At 42.5% G+C, this 21394-nt stretch overlaps 1 protein-coding gene across 1 annotated transcript in view; it reads left to right on the forward strand.

Annotated features, from left to right (window-relative positions):
• Window positions 1-5079: 5079 nt before the first annotated feature.
• LOC136876935 (uncharacterized) overlaps window positions 5080-21394 on the forward strand; it is a 33845-nt gene continuing 17530 nt past the window's right edge. Inside the window, exons 1-2 of the mRNA XM_067150698.2 lie at window positions 5080-5225; window positions 16140-16257. Coding sequence (XP_067006799.2) covers window positions 5113-5225; window positions 16140-16257 — 231 coding nt within the window. The 5' untranslated portion in view covers window positions 5080-5112. The remainder of the gene's footprint in view (window positions 5226-16139; window positions 16258-21394) is intronic.

The raw sequence follows: 21394 nt of genomic DNA on the forward strand, positions 1-21394 counted from the left end.
CTGTGACAGCCGGAACTAGTTGTTTACGTGCCCAATGGTTAGTGGAACTGGTGGCAGCTCCAGTTGAGTAATAGATCTCTAGTGAGCATGACGTATTTTTCGGCTCCTCATAAAACTTTAAAAGGTATGTAAAGTTTTGTTTATTTCTTTGTGTTTGGCCTTTTTTAACTATCTTGTAAATGTGAAGGCTTGTTACACAGGCTTTAATTAGCCTCATTATGTAGTTCCAAATGTTATAGTTGTATTTGTTGAGGTCATATATAGTGTTAATTTCAGCATGCGGATGTCGACAATATGGAACCCTTCAATGCTGGGTGGGTTCCATATTACAGGCAGGGTTCCATATTACAGGCATACTACAGTACACTCTTTTAACTCCATCCGAATGGTGTTCTTTATACTTTTTTAGATACCACGAACATCGCTTCAGACGAAATCTTGTAAAAAGAAAGGAAGTTATGGGATAAGGAAGAGATGAAAGAGGTTGTTATGGCTGTACGACAGAAGAAAATGGGACTGAAGAGAGTTCCAAAAACAACATAAGGAGACTGGCCCTCGATACCGTCTTTCCCCTGAGAATGTGGTAGTGAAGAAACTAGGAAGGAAACCTTTCCTTCCAGAGTGTAGAGAAAATGAACTTGTGGATTACCTCCTTCTAATAGAAGCCTAATATTATGGATTCACGCGCATGGACGTTCGTAAAATGGCATTCCAACCAGCAGTCCGAAATGGTGTGAAGAATCCTTTTGGAGGCGAATGTGCAGGCAGAGCCTGGTTTGACCATTTCATGCGTCGTCATTGTGACAAATTGGCCATCAGGAAACAAACTGGGACGTCGTATGCACGAGCTAAGGGGTTAGCCGCGGGACTGTTGCAGTATTTTATGATCTACTAGAGGCGCTGTCTAATCAGTTCGGGTTTCCCTCTGACAGAGTATGGAACGTGGATGAGACTGGGTTGAGCATAGTGCAGAGTAAAATTCCCCAAGTTGTTGGGTTGAAAGGGAAACGTCAAATATGCGCTCTTACTGCTGCTGAGCGAGGCTCTTTGGTCACAATGATATGTTCGCTGAGTGCGGGGGGATCATATATTCCACCAATGATTATCTTTCCCAGAAAGAACATGACTGACTCTCTGATGAGAGGGGCTCCCCCTGGATCAATCAGGAGGGCTCATCCCTCAGGATGGGTACAGAACCAGCTATTCACAGTTTGGTTTGAACACTTTATTGAAAAGACTGCCAACAGAGACGTCTCCGATTTTGCTGATCTTCGATGGACATTATTCTCATACGAGAAACATTGACATAATCGACGTGGCTAGAGGACATCACGTCCATCTACTTTCCCTGCTGTCTCATACGACCCATAATCTCCAACCTTTGGACCGTACATTCATGGGTCCCCTTAAAACTCACTACAGTGAACACATTCGGAAGTGGATGGTACACCATGAAAAACCTCTTGGACCCTATGATATTGGAGAACTCTTTGGGAAAGCCTACCTGCAGTGTACAACTGGTGCCATTGCAATAAATGGCTTTAAGGTAACAGGAATCTGGCCATTCAATCGAACGATCTTCACTGACGCTGACTTTCTCGCCACCGAGCAAGAAGCCGAAAGACAAGAACCTCCTAAACCAGACCAAGAACCCACCACGGCTGCTCCATCTATGAAACTCGTGCATTTGGATCTTGCTATTCCTGGATGTTCACACCACTTCTTACCCAACGAAACACCAGTATCCTCTCTTGCTACAAAATGCCGATCCCAGTTTCTCTCAGTTTCACCTAGAGATATCCGCTCTGTGCCCATTTCAAGAAAGAAGAAATCGACAAGGGGTAGAACAGCATGCCCCGCAACCCTTGTATCTGGATCACCGCACAAAGCTCATTTAGAGGCCTCAGTTAAGAAAATAAGTGAAAAACAAAATCCAGTTACAACCCGAGGACGTGGACGTCGAGGTAAAGGACAGGGACCTGGAGGTAAAGGATCTGGACGAGGAGGAAGAACAAAACAGACTCGACAGGATAAATCCGCAAGTGAGGATTCACGTGATGAATCTGTAAACTTTCCTTCAGATCACTCTGATTGCTCTTTGGAACTGCCCATCGGCGAGCCTCACCTGATAAAGAAGATGCATCTTGTTTGTTCTGCGATTGTAGATTTTCTGATGACAGAAAATGGGAATTGTGGGTCCAATGTATGATTTGTGAGATGTGGGCTCACAATGATTGTGCTGGAACTGAAAGAAGTGCGTATGTGTGTGACTATTGCCGTTAAAAGGACAACGGTTTTGAACGTACTGTAAATCATTTTTGGCAGTCATCAGTTTATAATGTCTTCTGTACTTGTCATCAGACTCACAATTCTAACAATATTTTGTGATTAAGTGCCATTTACAAATATTTATATGTGTTTAATTTGAAGTTTTCCACATGAAAACTTTGGGGTCCATATTACCCACACCTTTAAGTCTGAAGGCGAGTTTGCTGTGTGTTCACAAAAACTTAAATATTAAATTTCTTGTTTGGTATACCGAAGAATTAATTAAGGAATTGGACGTCAATAGATTATGGATACAAAATTCCATATATTTGCATGAATCGAGTTTATCGTGTAATATATATGGCTTTAAAACAAAGTGGGGTTCCATATTCCCACCTCTTCCTCTAATAGTATTATTGTTGTTGTTGTTGATACGGGGATTTATCGTGGAACGCAGAGGTAAGGAAGCGCGTGGGGTGAATTGCTGGACAGTGGATCAATTAGACCAAAAATGTACTTTAAAAAGAATTAAAATGTTATTTCTTTCCTTTCTTAAAATTCAGAGAGGAGTAATTTAATGATATAACAAGAAAGAGTTGAAATATTACCTGGGCATATTCACATCAAACAACGAGCTCGTCAGCTCCAACAATCCATTGGACTTAAAAGTCCTTAATGAGGTACGAGTTAAATTGGGAGAAACTTCCAGTCGTTAACCTACATATGAAAGACCATAATAATATTGCTCCTGACAGGTACAATATTATGAAGAGCATAATTGCTCCGAACAGATAACATTACAGAGTAGGAGCTCCAAAAACATTGAGGCTAGCCTCAATCAAGCAGTTAGTTGCTATTTACAACTTCAATTACACTGGTAACCCCTAGGGTGAACCCACTTCACATTATTCATACACAGGTTGCCCAATGGTTGGCTTATATATTACAAAATTTCACAACCAGTTAAAGTAATGTTCCCCAAGGGTATCTAAACGTAGACGCGGTTAGCCGTAAAACATACAAGAAGATACAAGAGCATATTACCCATTCTACTAGGCCTTAAGAGGGAAAAGAAAAGGTTACAACAAAACAGGCCATGAACAAAAGGCAAGGAGGCGAATGTTCTGCAAAAGACAAGAACCTAAGTGGGCTTAAGGCACAACGACAGAGAGGCTAATCCTCTGCTTAAAAAAGTGACTAAAGATGAATGATTGAAGGCCGAAACAAATTTATAAAATTTAGAGGTTGAAAACTTTAGTCACCCGGCTCAAAAGTACAAGGGGAGAGTTCCGAGGATCACCACTCGTGCTCCCTTACATTAAAAATATTCCCAGTAAGGAATATAAATAGAGTCCGAAGACTGCGCAGCAGGACCTGCATTTCACCCCCACCCCCCCAAAAAAGAGGAAAGATTACATATTAAATTTTAAGGAAAACTGCTGAAATCTTCCCCTCGAAACACACACCGCCACAATCACATGTTTAGATAAATTCTGCCATTACCTGTTAGCGCTGGATCTTCTTCAAGCCGGCTGTGCCCTGCCTCCTGGATCCCTCTAACCTCCGTCAAGTCACACACTCAAACACTGGAGCAAATAAGACAAGACGGCCTTAAAGCACTCTCCTTAAATAGCTCCGCAGGGAAGGTTCTAGATTAAATTAAAATCCAGAGCGCTGATAGGATAAATTTTCATACACACCCCTGGGTTAAGATTTGCTAGAGAACGTAGTTACAGGCAGGTGATAGGCAAATTACATTAGAGGAGAAACCAGGTGAAGTGTTGACAACTTCGGCATACAAAAAATTACCAGAAAATGGTTTACCAACTACAAAAAAATAAATGTCTTCTAACATTAATTTGGGTTTAGCCCACTAGAGATCACTAGAAAATAGATGCTAGAGCCATCTAACCATCGGAGAAGAAAGTTTTATAAAGTATCACAAGTTCTTGGTCACTGTCATAGATGGCCTTGCCGGTAGTGGAGAAGGCGCGCAGTTTAAATAGCAGGGGAAGATGTACCCCGGGTACAATTATTATTATTATTATTATTATTATTATTATTATTATTATTATTATTATTATTATTATTATTATTATTATTATTATTATTATTATTATTATTATTAGACGTGCCATAGGCATGTTAACCGCCTGTGGGTGGGGACAGTAGAATTCATCCACAATATCCCCCGCCTGTCGTAAGAGGCGTCTAAAAGGGGCCGAGGGGCTCAACTTGGGAACGCGGATTGACAACGACGGGGCCCTTAGCTGAGTCTTGGCATTGCTTCCACTTACTTGCACCAGGTTCCTCACTTTCATCTATCCTATAAGATCTCATTTGGTAAACTCTTGTTTTTTTCTGACCCCGACGGTATTAGGTGTCGATGCGTAGCGAGTTCTTCATTTACACGCCCTTTGTGGCCCTTGCCTTTCTTTGGCCGATACCTTCATTTTTCGAGGTGTCGAACCCCTTCATTTTTTCCCCTCAGATTAGTTTAACAGAGGATGGTTGCCTAGTTGCGCTTCCTCTTAAAATAGTACTTTAGGCACGTTAAACTAAAAAATTCGAGACCGTGTAGTCAGCATAAGCCAAAAGGGTACACAAAATGTTTACCAAAATTATAATAAACGTGCTTCCAATAACAGCCTTCGCTATCAGGAAACCTCTTATAAATAAAACCTGGAAATAAGGATAAAATGTCTCCATTCCCACAAGGAGGAAGTCAACGCAAAAAACGACCAGCAGTCTAGAAAGGATGTGGCGGTATCGCGGGTGACGTACTTTATTGTTAGCTGTGCGTCACGTCAACATACGACTTTCTAGTGATAATCTAGTTACATCATGTCAGGAGAAACATCTCAAGATGACAATTCGGTGTTTGATATGGAGATCGTTACTGGACCACCGATAACTCCGAAAGCTAACAGAAAGCCTGTCTATTCCAGAACAATAAGGTAAGTGATATAGTTTTATTTAATGCTGGGCTGTGTAGATAAGACAGTAGAGTACTGATCCTCTGAGCTCACATGCGCAGTTTCGATCTCGACTTTGTCCTGGAATACTCAAGGGAGCTCAAATGCGCCAGCCTCGTGTCGGCAGGTTTACTGGCAAAATAAAAAACTCCTACAGGACAAAATTCCGACACCTTATCGTCTCCAAAAACCGTAAAAATAGTTAGTGGGTCGTAAAACAGGTAACATTATTACTGTTTTGTTCATTACTTTTTGCCGGACTGAGAAGCTCAAACGGTAAAGCGCTTGCCTTCTGAACCCAACTTGACGGGTTCGATCCTGGCCGACTCCGGATGTATTTTAAGGAGCTCAAATACGTCAGCTTCGTGTCGGTAGATTTACTTACACGCAAAAGTAGTCCTGCTGGACAGAATTTCTCGGCACCTCGGCGTCTCCAAAAACTTTACAAAGTAGTTCGTGGTTTATTACTGCCAAAACATCGCAATACTGTTTCAACAACAGACAATAATAAACTACAAAAATCACTGCCAGAGACTGTTGCCACATGTAACATTATTCATGTAGGCGACCTGATAGGAGTTGAACATTTTCATTCATATTAGTTCCATAATTTGAATCCTCCGCTTGTTTTTCCACTGTTTAGGACTGACTGACTTCCTGACTTCCTTGCTTGTATCATCGTCGGTATAATCTTATATGTATATATGAGTGATCAGACACCGATTTACTTTGCAGTTTAAACCTTATAAACTAAATCAATCGGGCAATTATGAATAAGTGTCCATGTATATTTCGGTCCATTTACTAACTTACCCCCTTTTCCTCTAGTTTCTAGATGAGTCATATTTAGTAATTCATTTTACCATAATTTTTTTCAAAGGTGCCAGCAGTGATTACAGCACAAAATGTAGCTTATTTATATCATTTTACTGATACAGGCTGACATTACTAATTTACACGAGAGGAATAAGCAGATGACAGAGAAACATCCACGTCTTTACCTTACATTTGCAGGCGTGCCGACATATCAGGACGTGTTACGACGCTTTGATGGTGACGTACCCAACTTGCATCAATTCAAAAATATTTAACACAACATACTATCCTATTACAAATACTAAAATAGTGTAGGCATACATCTGAGATTTATAATACATAACTCTTAGGAAAAAAATTCAAGTGACCATTGCTAATCGTTCTTCAACACCCTGGCTAATTTAGCACTTCTAACTTACATAAATGTTCGCTCAAAGAATTTGCCTTGCAGAGCAAATGGTAAGATTAAAAGTTTTTCCGAAGTTTTAGTTTCATAAAGCATCGATATTCATTATTTTCCAAACTTTCTACATAAGCTAATAATCGTATCACACTTAGCATTGCTGTGTGGAATTGAGAAAATGGCAAGCATTGGCTAAGAGTGGTGGTGGAGGTGGTAATTTTTTTAAAGAGGAAGTACAACGAGGTAATCATCCTCCATTGCCTAAGAGAGTCGGTCGTTTCCCCAAGGGAGCTCTGAACTTTGGAGCGACCGTGGGTTGGCAACCACGGGGCCCTTAGATGAGTCCTGACATTGCTTCAATTTACGTGTGCCAGGCTCCTCACTTTCACCTATCTTATCCGAATTCCCTTGGTCAACTCTTGTTCGTTTCCGACCCCGACGGTATTAGAGAACTCGAGGCCTAGGCAGTCTTTCATTTTCACGCCTTTCGTGGCCCTTATCTTTCTCTGGCCGACACCTTCAGTTTTTCGAAGTGTCGGAACCCTTCTTTTTTCCCTTTCTGATTAATATGATATGGATGGTTGCCTAGCTGTACTTCCTCTTAAAACAATAACCACCACCACCACCACCATCACCACCAGCACCACCACCACTCGGTCATGTTTAAAAAAACCATCAGTTGATTTAATCTGCCCTGAACCAATGTCCAGTAAACATCGATTCTCTCCAACTATCGAAGGAACCGTGAAAAAGCACAGGATGTTTAACCGATTCAGGAATCCAAAACCTGCTCTCAAAATCGGGAGATCGGTCTTAGCGATCAGGAGAGTGGGAGGAAGAATGGAAACCTGGGAGCCTCCCGCTTAAGTTGGGATAATTGGCATGTCTGAATGTGCTCTTCAGTTCGATAATTCAGGATGAATAACTGAGCATTATATTGGTCTCACTTCTAGTATGCAACTGATTGCACTGGTTTTGTTTTATCCGAAACTTTACTTAAATACGCAGGAAGTTTGCAGTAAAATTTCACATCAGCCGTACAACAAGGCGTACTGTTCTTTTGTTAATTATTTTCAAGTCGCACAAAATCATTGAAGTTTTCGGCGATGCTGAGACAAAAAGAGATGAGGACTGGGAAGGCAGAAATTGAGACTGAAAGTACTGTGCAGCCCCAGCATCTGCTTGATGGGGAACTACGGAATAATAATAATAATAATAATAATTATTATTATTATTATTATTTTTCAAGTTGCTTTATGTCGCACCGACACAGATAGGTCTTATGGCGACGAAGGGATAGGAAAGGACTAGGACTGGGAAGAAAGCGGCCATGTCTGGTGTGAAAATAGGAAACCACGGAAAAACAACTCCTGCCGACAGTGGGGTTCGAACCCACCCACTACTTCCGAATGCAAGATCACAGCTGCGCGCCCCTAACCGCACAGCCAACTCGCTCGGTATAGTATTATTTACATGAGCATCATACCCTACATGTACCCCAGTGTTCAGTGGCTCACACTACGTAGCACCGTTGCACAGGGAGTTGGTTACCGCCCTTTAACTACAAACAGCGGAGGATAAAATCAAGGCCCAGCTACTTGTATTTCAAAACAATTACCAGGTGTATACATAAGTCTTTCCCGGTTTCACTAAGAGATGGCGCCAGCGAACAGTACGCAGAGTATGAATTTGATACATACGTCAGTTTGTTCGTCCGACATTAACCTAACAACACACAAGTTGAGACCACCAAACACTAGCGTCTGTGTTGTATCGTTCAGTGATCATGTCGACGTTTGTGCCTGAAAAAGAACATTTGCGGCACGCATAGTTTTCCTTATTTATTCAAAAGAAAAAGGCTGTGGAAAGTCATCGTTTGCTGGTAGAAACATATGGTGGACACGCTCCATCAGTTAGAACACGTGAGAAATGGTTTCGACAATTTAAACGTGGTGATTTCAATGTGAAAGACAGTCCGCGCTCTGGTAGACCATAAAAGTGCGAAAACGAGCAATTGCAGGCGTTATTGGATGATGAGCCAACTCAAAACTCAACAGCAATTGGCACAAGCAATAAATGTGTCACAAGAAACAATCAGCAGACGTTTACGAGCAAAGGGGAAGATGAATAAACTCGGTAAATGGGTCCCACACGATTTGAGTGAACGGCAAATGGAAAATCGCAAAGTCACTTGAAAAAAGCTACTTCAACGCCACGAAAGAAAATCATTTCTGTACCGAATTGTGACGGATGACGGAAAATTAATTTATTTTGAAAACCTGAAGCGGAGAAAACCGTGGCTGTCACCTGGCGAAGCCGGTCCTTCAACACCAAGAACAAATCGCTTCGGCAAGAAGATCAGCTTTGAAGCCCGGCGAAACCGTTAATGCACAGCGCTATCGCCAACAAATGATTAATTTAAATCACGCATTGATCGAAAGACGACTGGAATGGGCCAGAAGACATGGCAACGTGATTTTGTTACATGACAATGCGCCGTCTCACACAGCAAAACCAGTGAAAAACACCTTGAAATCGCTTGGATGGGGATACCTTCCGCACCCGCCGTACTACCCCGATCTGGCGCCATCTGACTATCGCCTCTTCACGTCAATGATGCACTCGCTCGCAGAGCAGCACCTCAGCAATTTCGAGGAAGTTAGAAAATGGCTCCACGAATGGTATGCCGCAAAGGGCAAGCAGTTTTTCTGGCATGTTATTCATAACTTACCTGAATGATGGGCGAAGTGTGTAGAAGCCGATGGCCAATATTTTGAATAAACAAAAAATGGATTTCCCTTGAAAATTACGTGTTTTCTTTGATACAAAAAACGGTAGAAACTTATGCACACACCTGTTATGAACGATCGTTGACCTATATCACTGTCAACATTGTCTTGTAAGCTGAAAATGTGTGTATGTCTATCCCTTAGCCCCGTTTTCTGATACAGGGTCGAGGACGAGGCGAGAAATGTTATGTCGTCACGTTTTCTTACGGTTGCAAATCCCTTCCTGAGGGCAAACTCAGCTGAGGTAGGCTGATATTTATTTAATCAATATTAGCGTAGAAATGTATCTGAACGGTGGATGTTGTGACAGTACATATACCACACCCTCGCACTGTATTCAGAAGTAAGAGAGATTATTGTTATTATTCGTATTATTACAAAGCGGAAGCGTGACAGGTTTTTCTCCGGGTACTCCGGTTTTTCCTGTCATCTTTCATTCCAGCAACACTCTCCAGTACCATTTTATTTCACCTGTCATTCATTAATCATTGCCCCAGAGGAGTGCGACAGGCTTCGGCAGCCGGCACAATTCCTATCCTCGCCGCTAGATGGGGCTTCATTCATGCCATTCCTGATCCGGTTGAATGACTGGCTGTGGATTTTCATTTATTCGTATTATTATTTCATTTGTAGGTATATTTATTCTATGTGAGATGAGTAATTGTTTTTGTATAAGCAGATGGAAGAACACTGCTATTTACAACTCAGAAAGTTTGCGTGATTCATGTGGAACAGTCCAGAGTCCGATGACGCGGCCTGGTTGTCATTGTCTTGGGACCCAGAAGAGGGTCGGGGCGTGGTCTTGGTACGGCAAGAGGATCTTCCACTCGTGATTAGATGATCAGGATCAATCTAGACGTATCATCTGAGGGTAAGGGGAAGCTGAGGTCTATTTAGGCAGGTGAGTAAACGGCGGAGAGGACTTGACTTAAAACAGCGGAAGAGATGAGATGTAACTTTGGTGAGGTTAACTTAAAATGTTGGTGTTGCAGACTTGCCTTAAAACTTTTGTGGAACGTGGATGAAAAGAAATTTTGTGGAGTGGAATGTGATGTGTGGTAAAGACCTACAAACTGCGGAGTGCTGAGGCAGTTGGTATTTTACCACTTGTGGCGGTTTGGTGTCTTGTATGTTGGTGAAAGCTATTGGGTATTGTACCTCAGACTTCCCAACTTTATGTTCTGAAACAACAAGCGTGTGTTGCTCAAGTGAACGTATCTTTAAACCAGTGTTAGAATCAGTGAACACAGAATTATAAAGGTACAGTATCAATGTGATATAACAAGTGCCAATTATGAGAATATGCAAGTTGTGTTGTACATAGATATAATGAAGGGTATTTGTCTACACATATATATGCTTTGAAATTAACGTTCATCGGGCTGACTAGAAATGGTAGCTTAGTACTCGCTTTTCGTTTCCAACTGTTTTGTTGTTGTTGTTGTTGTTGTTGTTGTTGTTGTTGTTAGATAATTGTGTAAATATGGAGTCTTCCAGCATAATTTTGTGTCTGTATTTTATGGTGTGTTGATATGGTGCTCATGCAGGGATATTATTTAGAATATAGTTATTTTAGAATCAGTGGAGTTATTGATGAACCAAGGTGCAGTTCCTACTTTAGTCGTTTTCAGAAGGTTTTATAAGGCCTGAAGCAGATGTACCAGTACGCAGCTTTATGTACACGCCCTAGGAAAGAGAATTACCATGCTCTATTCAAATGTGAGGTTCCATTCTGGTGAACTCTGGCACCCATACTACGGATATTTTGATCAATTATTTTAATTAATATATTTTATTTCAGTTATTTAGTCATATATGATAATTATATTTCAATGTCTACAAAATAAATCTTGCGGCATAAAATCTGTAACTTGCTACGGAACAAATGAAACACATACGTACAATGTCACTGATTATTTATTTATAATATACGGTTGAGTTTCCCTGGAGACCTCATGACGATCTGTAATTTTCTTCTTTATTACACTTGTCAACGAATTATTCTTTCCTAGCCCTGGAATAATAATTTAACATAATATTGTTTAAAGAGATGAGAGAGGAAAGCTGACGCCGTTCTGCAAGTACAGAATTTCTAAAGATCAACAAGTTAGAAATGTTATCACTTAAAACTTCATCCGATAGACATCACAGTTCGCATACATTTCCACGATACAATCGCTGTTTATTCAAATAGTTAAAGTTGTATTGTGGTATTTGTTATGTTTATTTGTACACTAAGCAGCAAGAAACAGATCTTGCTAAACCAGTTTTTTTTACAGTTCTTTAAAATATTTCCGACAAATGAGGAAACTCTTCAGCATAATATTCTTCGTTTCTCTGTTTTTTTAACAAAATGGCGAATATCAAATTCTTCTTTCCTCTCTTTCGGAATTTTGAGTTTGATTCCATCAATTCTATTAGGGCCTACTTAGATATGAAGGAACAATTGGAAACACTTCCGTAATTGCACATTCACACAAAACTGTATGATTCAGTCTACAGAAACACGTATTTCTGTCCTTGTCGATATATTTTCTAATAACGCTCAAGCCACTGTCCTGAAAAAGTTTAATACACACGACTGATCTATTGGTTGGTGGCCAGTCTGCGAGTGAGACGAAATTAATAAATTTGCCACGAAGATCCGAATCCTTAAGAAATCGGAAGCAACTTACGTAACCTTCTAATTTTACTGACTTAATTTAGTGCGTCGCTTTCGCATCACGACACAGCACATTTTTCTGGAGTGATTATGCAATTTTCACATTACTACAGACACCATAATAACGAAACAACCGATACAAACATGCAAGCGCGGAATGTGTCTTGCATGCCGTCATACGGCACACATCTTAGCTGAAAGAAGGGCTGTGGGGTTGCCACAAATGGCTAACTAGGCCATAATTAGAGAGAGCCGTGTCAGCCTGGGTCATTCATAATAAATGTTTTAACCTTACTATCAATTTCACTGTAAGAGCAAACTTGGGTCAGCAGCAGATCGACACTTTTTATGAGAAAAACAACCGTTATCTACTACGAAGTATAGAGGTCATTATACAAGCTACACTCATATTCATAAAAAACAGAACACCCTGAAAGACTAGAGATATGGAGTTCATAATCATAGGATATTTTTATTCGTACGTTCTGCAGAAACGATCAGCATTTCAGCCACCAAGGTTCAGCAGGAGTGTCCTGTTGCCTAGTAGGCACTGGGTCCCCCATGCGCACAGATAACTTGTTTCATGCGTGATGGCATCGACGCGTATAAGGCGCGAATGGCATCCTGGAATATACCCATCCATGCTGCATTCACCTGGTTCCACAGTTCATCTTTGGTGGTTGGCATTGGGTCACAGCGCCGCGCCCGTCGTTTCACCATATCCCACACATTTTCGATTGGCGACAAGTCCTGTGACCAGGCGGGCCAGGGCAACAGTCAGGCATCCTGTGACAACAAGAAGGCACATGTTTGTGCAGCAACATGTGATCGCGAATTGTCCTGCTGAAATATGGCTTCTGGGGTGTCGTGCAGAAAGGGTATGGCTATGGGTCGCGGGATGTCATTCACGTACGTCAAACTGGTCACAGTGCCCTGGACACCCAGCAACTGTGATTTGTGTTTGTACCCAATAACACCCCACACAATAAGGCCTTGAGTTGGCGCTGTATGTTTTGTGCGAACGCAGTCAATGTGATGCCCCTCCCCCTGTCTGAGGCGAACCAAAATGCAGCCATCATTTTCAAACAAACGGAACCTGGATTCGTCCTAAAACCCTATCTGCTATCATTCCTGTCCTCAGTGACATCGTTCCACACACCAGTGCAGTCTAGCATGTTTATGCAGATTAGTCAAAGGTAGGCGGAGAATTATACGACGTAGCGGTAACCCAGACAGTAATAAACGGAGACGAATTGTCACTCCTAATAGTGTACGATGTGTTACAATGTTCCACTGTTGCGCCAGAACCGAGGATGACGCAGATCTGTCCTGCAATGCCATTCGGATGAGGTGTCGATCTTCTCGGGGGTGACCTTCTTGGTACGACCAGACCCATCTCATCGTGTTCTACGGCATTCTGTGAACCATTCTGTACACTCCCGCTGCACTACTGACACACTTCGTCCCACATGAGCAGCAATTTCCCGGATGGATGCATCACGTTCTCTCACGCCAATAATGCACCCTCTTTCAAACTCGCCCATTGGACGGAAACATTCAGTTTATAGCGACAACGAGAGCCGCAGACACATTTTACCAATCGGTGGTGGTGCGCCGAGATATCGATCTGGACCTTGAAGCTGAGGGCAGACATGGATCAAATGCTAATAATTTCTTCAGAACATACTAATGCACATGTCCTGTGAATATGAACTTCCTATCTCTAGTCTTAAAAGGTGTTCTGGTTTTTACGAACAAGAGAGTATGTTTGAGTGTGTTATCGAGTAGCACAACGTTAAGTAACTGTACCTTGATCCCTTTAAAACCCGTCAGTGACGGTATGTCCAGCTAGCTTACGATACATAACTAAAGAACTTTGTATGTTAAGAAGTCAGACATCAGAACAACGTCAGGGAAACCACTTATTTATAAAACAAAACGGCGAATTCCTCACGGCAGTAGTATTGGTAGAGCCCTGCGCAGACATACAAAATAATATCCGCTCCGCATCCGCACTTCCTTCTTCCGCATCCGCGAATGGTTATCCGCGGGCGCCGGGCTGAGTGGCTACGACGGTTAAAGCGCTGGCCTTCTAACCCCAACTTGGCAGGTTCGATCCTGGCTCAGTCCGGTGGTATTTGAAAGTGCTCAAATACGACAGCCTCGTATCGGTAGATTTACTGGCACGTAAAAGAACTCCTGCGGGACTAAATTCCGGCAACTCGGCGTCTCCGAAAACCGTAAAAGTAGTCAGTGGGACGTAAAGCAAATAGCATTATTATTATAGGTTATCCGCGGATAGTGAAAATATTTAACTACAGTGTATTACACCCAAGGCATTGGGACTGATAGATCTGTTAACACAACACACCTGACACCTGGCACCAGAACCCCTACAATCACAGGTTTATCAGGGATTTCCTCTTGCTATAACTCCCGACGTATTGGCCTTTGTTCGTTCCTTCCATCCATCAATTGCGGGCAGGAGCCAGGTAGGCTCAGGTCAGATTTACGCCTTTATGGTCTCAAGGCTCTTTGCATATCACCATTCCCCCATACCACTGACGAGAGTCGCCTAATCACTAGAAAAATAAGAGTACACCAGAGTGAAAATCAATAAACGTCATTATTTAGAAATTATCAGCAAAATTATCCGCACTGCCATTCAGTTTGTATCCGCCAAGACACTAACTTCGCGGATATCCGCGGATTATCCGCATCCGTTCAGGGCTCTAAATATTGGACCTTTATGTTTTCTTACAAAAAAAAAAAAAATATATGAGTAAAGAAGTGGAATCGGAGATGAGGCTTTTCGCGGATGATGTTATTCTGTATAGAGTTATAAATTACAAGATTGTGAGCAACTCCGAAATGACCTCGATAATGTTATGAGATAGACAGTAGGCAATGGTATGACGATAAACGGGGTTAAAAGTCAGGTTGTGAGTTTCACAAATAGAAAAAATCCTCTCAGTTTTAATTACTGCGTTGATATGGTAAAAGTTCCTTGTAAGTACCTCGGTATTAATATAAGGAAAGATCTTCATTTTACCGGGCGAGTTGGCCGTGCGGTTAGGGTCGCGAAGCTGTGAGCTTGCATCTGAAGATGGTTTTCCGTGCTTTCTCATTTTCACACCAGGCAAATGATGGGGCTGTACCTCAATTAAGTCCACGGCCGCTTCCTTCCCACTCCTATGTCTTTCCTGTCCCATCGTCGCCATAAGACCTATCTGTGTCGGTGCGATAGAAATAGCAAATAGAAAAAAAAATCTTCATTGGAGTAATCACATAAATGGGATTGTAAATAAAGGATACAGATCTTTGCACATGGTTATGAGAGTATTTAGGGGTTGTAGTAAGGATGTAAAGGAGAGGGTATATAAGTCTCTGGTAAGACCCAAACTTTTTTTTTGCTAGGGGCTTTACATCGCACCGACACAGATAGGTCTTATGGCGACGATGGGATAGGAATGGCCTAGGAGTTGGAAGGACGCGGCCGTGGCCTTAATTAAGGTACAGCCCCAGCATTTGCCTGGTGTGAAAATGGGAAACCACAGAAAACCATCTTCAGGGCTGCCGACAGTGGTATTCGAACCCCCTATCTCCCGGATGAAAGCTCACAGCCGCGCGCCTCTACGCGCACGGCCAACTCGCCCGGTAACACCCAAACTAGAGTATGGTTCCAGTGTATGGGACTCTCAACACAATTACTTGATTCGAGAACTGAAAAGAATCCAAAGAAAAGCAGCTCGATTTGTTCTGGGTGATTTCTGACAAAAGAGTAGCGTTACAAAAATGTTGCCAGGTTTGGGTTGGGAAGACTTGAGAGAAAGGAGACGAGCTGCTCGACTAAGTGGTATGTTCCGAGCGTTCAGTGGAGAGGTGGCGTGGAATGACATTAGTAGGCGAGTAAGTCTGAGTGGTGTCTTTAAAAGTATGAAGATAAAGTTGGAATTGAAGAGGACAAACTGGGGCAAATATTCGTTTACAGGGAGAGAATTTAGGAATTGGAATAACTTATCACGGGAGATGTTCAATAAATTTCAAATTTCTTTGCAATAATTTACGAAAAGGCTAGGAAAACATCAGATAGGGAATCTGCCACCTGGGCGACTGCCCTAAATTGACATCAGCAGTGATTGATTGATTGATTGATTGATTGATTGATTGATTGATTGATTGATTGATTGATTCCATTCATGTATGACCGATCTTCTCATTCACAGCATGGATCCCAGCATTCACTCTGAATCATACAACGCGGCACTCCGAGAAGAAGAGAGCAGACCACAATATGAACAGAGTCTCACGGCACCTAGTGTGGTCATCAAGGAGCTACAACTGGTACGTACATACAGTCTTCTGAATCTTCTGCAAGTGTTTAAACGTCGCACAGACTCAGGTATTTAGGAGAAAAAGGGTTAGGAAAGGGCTATAATTGAGAAGAAAGCGTCCGTGGTCTTAATCAAGTTTAGCCAGACTGCCTGATGTGAAAATGGGCAACGACGCAATACCATCTTCACGGTGGGATTCGAAGCCACTGTCTCCCGAATGCAAGCTAACAGCTATGTGATCTGAACAGTGTGTACATGCAATCATTCCTTAACCAATTTACATAATTACAAGAGATCGTAGCTCCACACTTTTAACTTCGAATGGCAAGAACTGACTAACCACAATTATTATCTCTCAGACATTTTAAGGAACATTTTTAACTTTTTAACAGCAATGTCCGTTTGGAACAGGCACTTCCTCCCTTCCCCCATCTTCTTCCTGAATATGTGTTTCTTACTTTATCACACTCACATTTATGCATTTCGTCAGTAATTTAGCTTTTTACCTCGTAACTCCATCCTCTTCACCCAATTAGCGTCATTGCTCTGTGGCTGGAAGCAAAGAATACAACCACTGTATCTCCGGCCTTTTGTAAAATGCTACTAAAAGCGGACATCCTAGAGGCTCTCAACTTTGGACCATGACCTCCGGACCCCCGCTAAGTACAGCATTGCTTCCACTCGTTTCAGCTTCCTCCCTTTTATCTCCCCCCTGTGGGTGAGGGCGGTAGAATAACACCCACGGTATCCACTGCCTGTCGTAAGAGGCGACTAAAAGCGGCCCCAAGGGCTCTCAACTTGGGATTTTGGGTTGGCAACCACAAGCCCCTTAGCTGGGTACTGGCATTGCTTCCACGTACTTGTGCCAAGCTCCTCACTTTTATCTATCCTATCCGACCTCCCTTGGTCAACTCTTGTTCTTTTCCGACTCTGACGGTATTAGAATATTCGAGGCCTAGGGAGTCTCATTTTCACGCCCTTCATGTCCCTTGCCTTTCTTTGGCTGATACCTTCATTTTTCGAAATATCGGATCCCTGCCATTTTTTCTCTCTGATTACTGGTATACAGAGGATGGCTGCCTAGTTGTACTTCCTCTTAAAACAATAATCATCACCACCACCTCACCTCCGCCAGTTGAGTCCGACATTGCTTGCACTTAATTTTTTCAGTCTCCTTACTTTCATCTTCGCTATCCGGCCTCCTTCCTTCTTATGATGATTATTGTTCGTTAATATCTTCTCAGGAAAGATTGGAAAACAAGAAGAGAAAACATACAGGATGATCTCTCAGTGTATCGGGCGGCGTGTATCTCAGGGTAATAAGGGGGTCCGCCAGTTCACAAAATGGCCTCCACAGCGCCCACGCCCGGCCGCCGCTTCGACTCTTCCGACACCAACTGCAAGGCAGTATTTAATTCCACATCCTTTGTGGATGTCATTCTTCAAAGGGTAAGAAGTTTTCCTCTTTTTCTTTCAATCAATGTTACGAGAGGATGGTTGACTGAATGTACTCATCAAAACGACCACTAACCATTGGAGTCCTCATTAATAATAATCATTCACTTTGCTAGTTACTTCCATCATCTTCATACACTGAAAGTCATCCATAATAAATGGTAATCTTACTAGCAATTTCATTTTAATGGCAGACCTGCTATATCTTGCAATAATTACTGAGAGGTAAATCACAGAACACTTTCTGGCATAAAAGCTGAGCAGACCCTTGTAGGAAGAATAATTGTCAAACACTGTGTACCTCTTCCCGCAATATACTCCTTGAATATAATCTAAGTTCTAAGATTTTTTTTCATGTGAACGAAACAAATTGCAGGAAAACTTGATGTTTCGCGGAGAATGAGCGCCGTGACATGGAATATCAAGCATGGTGTAAACTAAGCTCACCGGACAAAAAATTACTCACCCCTGGAGAAATCATTACAAGCATCATTTAATGCCGTGTAACTTCATCTCTGGACTTGATAACCGCCTGGATTCTGTTAGGAAGTGAGTCCACAAGGTTGTGCAGGTACGTCGCATCCAGGTTAAGCCACTCGCTGAGGATTTGATCGCGTAATTCTACCAAACTGCGGGGATGCTGATGCCAGACTTCTACCCGCTGTCCCAATACGTCAGGTGATATTTCAGGCCAATCGAGATGTAACAGGATGGGGGAGTGTTCATGAAACCAGTCGCACATGCGTCCAGCCCTATGAACTTTGCTGTTATCATCTTGAAAAATCGGGGTGACATTAGCATACTCGTCATGCAGATCTTGACTGAAAGGCAACATCTGATCATCCAGAATGTTTATTTAAACATTCTGCTTCTTGTTATTGGTCACCTAAGTGAGCGGACCCAATCCATGATACGCAAAATACCCCCAAAATATCACAGACCCACCTCCGACTTGAACCTGACCTTGCACACTCTACGATGAAATGCTTCATTTGGCCTTCGGTACACTCGATGACGTGCATCACTGGAATACAAGCAAAAACGTGATTCACCAGACCACATTACGTCCCGCCAGTCAGCTACCGTTCACGTTCAATGATTTCTAGCCCATTGAAGACGTGCAGCTTTTTGTGCCCTCCTGAGCAATGGTCTCTTGCTAGGTGACCAACACCAAATGTTCGCGGCATGCAGTTTCCGTCGCAATGTTCTCTCGCTAACAGATTGGGATGGACCTTCATTCACTGACTGCAGCAGTTCCTGTCGGGTTTGGAAGCGATTTTGATTCACAGGCCGTGAAACGCGTCTCCGGTCCCTCTCAGTCAGGACCTTTTTCCGATCACAATTCTGACGTCGTGTTTCGTGACCACATGTAGTACACCACTACTTGTAGACACGTTGAACAGTCTGCTGTGAAACACCAACAATCCAGCAACTTCATGCACGTATGGCCATGGGTACGGCCAAACACGATTACCCGTTATTGCCACTCTTCAATCAAGCATGTTACGTACAATGTCCGTTTGAAACATTGGTGTTTCACTGGTCGCTACTGCCTTATCCTCACGCAGAGGCAGTGCGCGTGCGGTTGAGAACGGGACTCGTACGCTGCGCTATCTATACAGGCTTAACGATCCATCTGTGCGAGCGCACTAAGGGTGAGTAAGTTTTGTCTGGTGGCGTTGCCACAGTGAGATCGAAACCCTTCCACACGTCCTTGGCTTTTGCCCGCAAGGTGAAACTCTTTGCAATGCCCGTCACAACACTATTCGTCACATGCAGTCCGACACTTTACAAAGGAGAGGATATACCACTCATGAAGAAATCTGTGGAATCACTATACAAGGGAGCATGAGGCGAATAGACATCATAGCCTTTAAAGCCTACTCAAAAACTGGTTATATACTAGATCTAACCGTGAGGTTTTGAAATGAGTTCAGACCAACCACCCAGGTTGACAATGAGAAGAAGGCTATCTAAGAACCTAGTGTCCCACTATAAAAACAAATACAAGCTTGAATGTATTGAGATGACTGGATTGATGGTGGGTGCTCGTGGAACTATACCGAGCCGTTTTGTAATGACCTGCAAAATGCTAGGCATTCCTAATAATACCATAAAAGATAAATCTTGGCAGTTAAGGGATCTGTCGCGAAATTACGAAGACACTTATATGCTACATAATAACGTGTTATTGTCCGTAATCTCTTCTACAATTTTCTTATCTTTTATCAGCAATTGTGTAACCATATTTTGTGTCTTCTTACGCTTTGTCCCTTTGTCAGCCTTAATAATTTTCAGGAAGCTAATAGAATAAAACAAATCAGAAACGTAAAGATTCCCAGCAGTTCATCCATCTCTTTCACAGAGTATAACCCTAAAAGATTGCCATGTCTATTAATTGGGTCTTGAAATCATCTACAAGCTAAACGAAATGCATTTGTCCAGTTCCCACTTTGCCATTGAACTTCCGTGCTTCTACCATGTTAGGAAAGTGGCAAGCAACGTTTAGTAGTGAATTATGCTCACCGCAAATTTGTCCGACCACAGCATCACAAGATAATGTCCTGCTCCAAAGTAAGTTAATTTGTCCGATAATAAGTTTAAGCCTACCCGATTTCTCAAGTTGAAAACTGGGGAGCCTACTGCATTTTCACGTGACGTGCAACTAGTACTCGTACAACCAATATCCTTTGTAGCATAGGCTAAAAATCTGTCAAATGCATTTTAGTATTATCTCACAGCTTAACAATTTTCTCGTTAACTTAACACACTTCTTATTCTAATAATCAACACTGTATTTTATCACAAGACTAGCAGTAGTACCCCGCGCTGCCCGGGGACTTTTTTGATGTTTACTTTTAGGATTTGTATTATCTGTTAATTTTGTGTAAACCCATTTTTGTCGATTTCCTTACTTTGGCGTTGATTAATACGAGGGGCGTACTATATTGTTCTACACTTTCTTTTTTTTTTTTACGTCCGGGTATGGTTCACGTGTCACTTGTGAAGGTGGTGACGTGTAACTAGTGCCTAGTTCCACCGTTTGGTAGCAGCACACGTACAGGGGCCAACGAATGCACTCGTCATAACGATTTCATAACAACACTGTCAGCGTAGGAGCAGACAACATGGAAAGCAACCGTCAGGGACAGCGCTATACGACTTGGTTCCTATGGTAAGAAATTCATCGGCGCTTGCTGGCAGTCTGTGGAGAACATGCGCCGTCACGGAAAACAATTTACAACTGGGTGGAATGTTGGAAAACAGGACGCATATCGGTGGACAAGGGAACCAGTTCTGGAAGGAATGTGACAGTGTCAACACCAGCCAACATTGTCCGGGTCGAACAGGCCATGCAAGAAAACAAATGCATCATATTTACGGAAATGGAGGCAGCCACGGGAATTAGTCGAAACATCCTGCAGCGGATCGTGCACGGCCACTTACAGTTGGGGAAGGTGTCATCCACGAGGGTGCCTAGACTCTTGTCTGTAGACGAAAAGCAGAGGCGTGTGGACGTGTGCAGAGAACATTTGCAACGCCATGATCAAGATCCAGCCAACTTCATGGCTAAGCTTGTGACTGGTGATGAGACATGGCTCCATTACCATGAGCCACAAACGAAACGACAATCGATGCAATGGAAGTATAGGGGCAGTCCACAGCCAAAGAAATGTTGAACAGTGCCATCA

This window comes from Anabrus simplex, chromosome 7 (assembly GCF_040414725.1).
Source record: "Anabrus simplex isolate iqAnaSimp1 chromosome 7, ASM4041472v1, whole genome shotgun sequence".
Classification (NCBI taxonomy): Eukaryota; Metazoa; Arthropoda; class Insecta; order Orthoptera; family Tettigoniidae; genus Anabrus; species Anabrus simplex.